General features: G+C 35.5%; 1 protein-coding gene across 1 annotated transcript; it reads right to left on the reverse strand.

Moving 5' to 3' along the window:
• Positions 1-5,309: 5,309 nt before the first annotated feature.
• Positions 5,310-5,846, reverse strand: LOC114371390 (agamous-like MADS-box protein AGL62). The gene has a single exon (XM_028328852.1). It carries the CDS (start codon positions 5,844-5,846, stop codon positions 5,310-5,312), a length of 537 nt encoding a protein of 178 aa, XP_028184653.1.
• Positions 5,847-6,278: the final 432 nt, after the last annotated feature.

Consider the following 6,278-nt stretch of genomic DNA (forward strand, 5'->3'; position numbering starts at 1 on the left):
GTTGGGAATGGAAATTTTCCTGGAGGAGAAATCTATTTGACAATGAGATGGGGAGAGCTTCAGCTTTTATTGACCAAACTACAGCAATAAGTCCTAATGCAACCTTGAAGGATTCTTGGGTTTATGACTTGATATGGGAAGCACAAATGGGAGCTAATCAGAATTTGGACTTTGTGGACATTTGGAAGCTCAAAATACCAGCTAAATCATTGGTTTTTGCTTGGAGGCTAATTAGGGACAGACTTCCAACTAGGATGAATCTTAGAAGGCGGCAGGTTGTGATAAATGAGGTACAATGCCCATTTTGTGGAGATGTAGAGGAGGAGGTTGCTCATTTATTTTTCAATTGTAAAAAGATCCTACCTATATGGTGGGAGTCCTTATCTTGGGTTGGATTAGCAATAGCACTACCACAAAATCCTAGGGACCACTACCTGCAGCATATGGCTGCTTTACAGGGGGAAAGCAACTCACAAGATGGAGATCCTGGTGGATTGCTATGACTTGGACAACCTGGAAGTACAAAAACAAAATAATATTCCAAAATGACACGTTTGACGGAAGTAAACTGCCTGATGATGCACTCCTAGTACTTTGGACGTGGATTAGATACATGGAGAGAGACTTTGCAACACATTTTAATCAATGGTCCTCCAACCTAAAGGAAGCGTTTAGTAAATAGGCTGGAGAGGATTCATAAACTATGTAACAATTATATGCATGTATTAAGTGGTTCTATGAAATAACAACAACCAACTGCACAAATATATCTACATATGTAACCTTTGTACCACTGGTACTTTTCAATATATATAATATCTATTTTTGCTGAGCAAAAAAAAATGCAACCTTGAAGGATTCTTGGGTGTGGGGAGTTGAACACAAGGGGATTTTTTCTACTAACTCTGCTTATCTTTGTATTAAAGCTGAACAGTCCTCTGAAGATCAAAGTACTGGCTTTTGTCAGCTATGGGACATCAAAATCCCTCCTAGAGCTCTATCTTTTGCATGGAGTTTACTTTGGGATAGGCTACCTTCTAAGGAAAACCTAATTAGGAGGCAAGTTATGAACTTATGCCCTTAACATATAAGTGTGTTGAGCAGAAATGCTCCATCTTTGACCACAAAGTTGTTGGTCAACATCCAAAGTAAATTAAGCTTCAAAACCTAATACCACCTTAAAGAAAAAAATTTAGAAATTCAAACTATTTGAAGCTGTTGGGTCCATTAATGATGAATTGGTGCCCTTCTACTCTGGCCTAAAAGATTGTGGGGACATAGGTTTTTGATCGTTACCAATTTGGAGTGCTCTAAAACTCAAACTAATTTGGTCTCACATGGGGGCATATGTTCCCCCTCCATTAAAAGACCCTTTTGTCACTAGCTAAAAAGTATCCTAGGCTCTACTTGATCTCTTCTCAACAACACCAGCTTATTGGACAAATGGGGAAGCATAATAACTCTAGATAGGAGTGGTATTTTAATTGGAGAAGACCACTGTTCGACAGCGAAATTGGAATGGCTATCACTTTTCTTTCTGAAGTTGAAGGTAAGCCTATTCTCAATTATGGGTCTGATAGCTGGGATTGGGCAGCAGACCCGTGGGGTATCTACTCTACAAATAGTGCTTATTCAATGTTTTGGGAGGAAGCAGCAGTGGACAATCTCGAGGAATGCTTTGAGGAGCTATGGAAAATCAAGATTCCTAGTAAAATAGCGGTTTTTACTTTGATAGATTAACCCATTCCCATGTTTCATTTGCTTTGATATTTTTTAAGGTAGATTAAGAGTGGAATTCTTTTGACCCTAAACTATCAGAAAAATATAAGGAATAAATCCCAACTCTGGAATCCTTGATTAGTTGTTTGACCATTTGTATATGTCGAAGAATCTTATAGAACTCAAGCAATTGTGAATAACAAAATTAAACTGTAGCCACACATATGTAGGCCTAATATCAAATATACTTCCTACACAAAAGCACAATGATGACAACAATCTGATTTGTGACTTGACTGCGGGCAATACGATCAAATATTATTGCACATGCAGATTTAAAGAACAACAAATGAAATGATAGCAGAACACTTCATTTTAGAATCTTGTACTACTTTTTTCTATATAGTATCCTAATCTTGGATTTACCAATAACAAATTTGTTTACAAAACAACCAAATGTTCATCCAATACAAACTTAAAGCATGTAAGGCTTCAAAGAGCACCTTGACAACCATCTCTATCAGATCTTATTTTTGAAGTTAAAAAGAATTCTATTTTACTTATGTGCTACATTTCTTGTAAAACCCAAAACAAACAATGGGGTTCTTAAGGAAATGTGCTAAAAAAACCCAAAGAAATAATTAACACAATTTTCATACATTAGCCACTATTGAGGTTCATAAGTGTAATTAACCCATAAAGGATTATGATTTTGAAAGGTCTGTAACTTCATAAACTAAAGAGCAAATACAAACGAACAAAATAAAAATACATTCAGCAACATCAAATGACTCAAATCCATTAATTCAAAATGCAAATACCCAAAGGAACTACAACACAACATATTTTAATTATTAGCAACAAGCATATTCTCATCTTGGTAAGAAGCACAAATAGAGATGCATATACTCACCGATTGTCAATTGTCGTCAGTGGCGAAGATATTCCTAATCAGCACTGATCACTTTGCAGCACACAGAACACAAGCAACAACGAACCTTGACAGCGACTAAAGAAGATGAAGAAATCACCTGAGCAACAAAGTAGACATGATATATACAAAGTTAAGCAATTGGTTTCGAAACATGACAACAGAGACATACCTTCGATCGCTTCCCTGGGAGTCTTAAAGCCAACCACAATGGACTCCCAAAATTGATTCCCACCTTTTCCGGGACTCTTTCCTTTCCTAGTTTTCTTCAAGCTGTGAAAGTGAGCAAATGTTAAAACGAGGAACGCTTAATGTTAAAACGAAAGGGCGTACCTCAATCGATAAGTGGCAGACACGAACTCCACAAAGATGAACTCCACAATGTGGTTGAAGTCATGGAAGCACAACCCAGTTTGCGACAAAGACGAACTCAGGCAGAAGGAGAAAAAAGAAGAATGCCCTGGGAGTCTTAAGGCGATCCACAATGGACTTCCAAAATCGATTCCCACCATTTCCGGGACTTTTTCCTTTCCTAGTTTTCTTCGAGCTTCAAGTGATCAAATGTTAAAACGAGGATCGCCAAATGTTAAAATGAAAGGACGTACCTCAATCGATAAGTGGCAGAGACGAACACCATAAAGACGAACTCCACAATGTGGTTGCAGTCACGGAAGGGCAGGCCAGTTTGCGACAAAGATGAACTCAGGCAAAAGGAGAAAGAAGAAGAACGATAGGGTTCAAGCGTGCGGGTTGTGCAATTTCAGATTTTTAATATATAATGATAACAACATCGGTTTTTTAAAAATAACCGATGTTAACATCAACTAGGTAACATCGGTTTTCTTAAAACCGATGTTAACATCAACTCGATAACATCAGTTTTTCCCAAACCGATGTTAACAACTCGATACTAACATCGTTTTTTCCAAAACCGATGCTAACTACTCCATAGTAACATAGGTTATTTAAATAACCGATGCTAATATCGAGTAGTTAACATCGGTTTCGGAAAAACCGATGTTATATAAGTCTACTTATTTACAAAAATGCCACCGCGCTTTTGTTAACATCGGTTTCGTGAATAACCGATGTTAACCGTGCGATGTTAAATCTAAAAATTGTAGTAGTGGTTGTGGATTGTGAATTGTCTTTATGTTCCAAATATGTTTTCTTTCTTTCTTTTTTTCTTTAATTGATTTGACGGTTTTTAAGCTGCTAGAAATTTTAATTTGAAATTCTAAATGAATATTGATGATTTTAAAAACCACCACAAATTGTTGTTTAAGAATTTAATGGACATATGAACACTTAACAGAGCCAACAAAATGGTCGGGACTAAACACAAAATATAAAAAATTTTAAAATATTGATTGCATGCATTTTATGAATTCCATTTTGGCTTAATGATACTGTTGGTCCTTAAGGTATCACAATTGAGAATTGAAATACCTAAAGTTTCAATTGAGCAAGTTGGATCCCTCAGTTATCACAAATGTGTGACTTTAGTCCCCTATATATCAATTGCGTCAATTGGGTCCTCATGTACACAATTGTATAAATTTCATTTAGAGTGTGTTTGGATGGAGAAATTTAAAATTTTGAAAAATTTTAAATTCTAAGAATTTCAAATGCTTCAATTGAAATTCTTTAATTTTCAAAATTTTGTGTTTGGATAAAAAAATTAAAATTATGAGGATAAAAAATATGAATGAAAAAAAGAGAGAAAATATGATTGGTGTACTAGTTATACGTGTGTTCCTCTATGCTCACACTTGATCGTCAGATTTTTAGCTATTTAAAATTCTGTTTTAAAATTCCAAAATTTTAAATTCTTCATAAAAAGCATCCAAACAATGAATTCTAAATAACATAAATTCAAATTCTCTGATAAATTACTTTCCTCAATTAAAATTCTCTATCCAAACGCACTCTTAAGTATTGTAATTGTGGGATTTTAGTCCCCAAGGTATCACAGTAATGTGATTTTTTCCCTAAAAAATGATAGTTCTAATAATGCAATTATAAATTTTAAGGTACTAAAATCGCACATTAGAGACACCTAAGGCACTCAATTGTCACAATTGAAACCTAAGGGACTAAAATCACACATTTGTGATACGTAGGGGATCCAATTGGCATAATTGAAATTTAGGAGACTAAAAGTATAATTAAAAATATATTTTAATTACTTAAAATACATTAAATATTTTACTTATCTATTTAAAATACATTAAATTATTCTTTGACCCCCTACGAAATGGAATGGAGATTTAATTATTTGTGCTGTTCTATTTTAAGCCTACCTCCAAACTCGACCTACCTTAGTTGAAGATGAGAAAATGAAAATCCCCAACCAAAGTTCAAAAGGTTGGAATTTCTAATAGAATTGGATTTTTATGTATTTAAGATGCTCTTTCATTCAAACACTACATCATGTAGAAACTACATCACAATTACAAACTCCACTAACAAAGCAAAGAAACAACATAAAGGAAACATAGTTTACCAACACATGATGAAGACTATTCAACATAACGAAAACATAAGTCCTGGATAATCAATCCTAACCACACCCCAAACATTACTTTGATTAAGCTAGTGCTCATTCTAAAACATATTAAATTAAAAAACATTGACTAAAACTTTAAATAGGGCATCATCAGTTGAGGTTCCCACCTTTTTCTTTGAGTTGTCTCTTAAACTCCTCTAACATCTTCTTATACTTGTCAAGTTGGGAATCAATCATGCTTTCAATAGGCCTAGCCCACCAGAACTGATCCTCTGCAGCCTTCGCCAAATGATTTAAATCCTTTGTGCGCTTCTTCTCAATAGCAATTTGGTTGGACAAGCAGTGGAGGTGTGTGTGGAGCTCGACTTCGTCCACAGTGGAGTGCACCTTGTTGAGGTCCAAGGTAAGGAGGGGAGGTGGGACATGTGTCTTATAGCATTGGACAACAGAATCAACACTGGGACTACCAAACGAAAATACTCGATTACCGGGTGAGAACATAATAACAGTGACATCCACGTCACAAAGGGTTGCAAGCTCACTGGCTTTCTTGAAAACCCCAGTGCGACGCTTCGAGAATGTCACCCGAAGGTTACTCTCGTTTCTCATCTTCTTCATTTCGATCTTTTGTCGACCTTTAGTCTTCTTAGCGACACCGTTCAAGTCTGGCATGTTTTTTGACTCCATGGGTTATAGGCTTTGCTATCTTATATGATATGAAATATGAATATTGAGGTGCAACATAGAGGAGATGTTAGGCTCAATTTATAGGAAAAGGTTTGGTTTGGCGAACTAGAGTCTGATATGGTGAGCTAAGCGCGCCTCTGTGGACTTTCTGACCTGTATTTTGACCGCATTAAAATGGTTTCAAGATTAAGTGAATCTCAATTGAATGCCTTATATGGTATGTGCAAATGATGTTCTATATAAACCATTCTGGGTGCAAAAATGTATATCTATACTGAGTTTTTTTCCAGGTAGTTTTCTTTTACAGCGTTAGTCTTATCTGTTATTTGAAGAATAATTTGGTTTAATAATTAATTAAGTAAAATGATAGTTAATTTATTACCAAAGGAGGGCTATGAAATAGTTTTTAGCATACTCCTTCTAACACACCAT

Source organism: Glycine soja, chromosome 10 (genome assembly GCF_004193775.1).
Source record: "Glycine soja cultivar W05 chromosome 10, ASM419377v2, whole genome shotgun sequence".
In the NCBI taxonomy this organism is placed as follows: Eukaryota; Viridiplantae; Streptophyta; class Magnoliopsida; order Fabales; family Fabaceae; genus Glycine; species Glycine soja.

Bases quoted from the DNA above. Each gene is read 5' to 3' on its own strand.
- LOC114371390 (XM_028328852.1), bottom strand. From the start codon at position 5,846: ATGGAGTCAAAAAACATGCCAGACTTGAACGGTGTCGCTAAGAAGACT.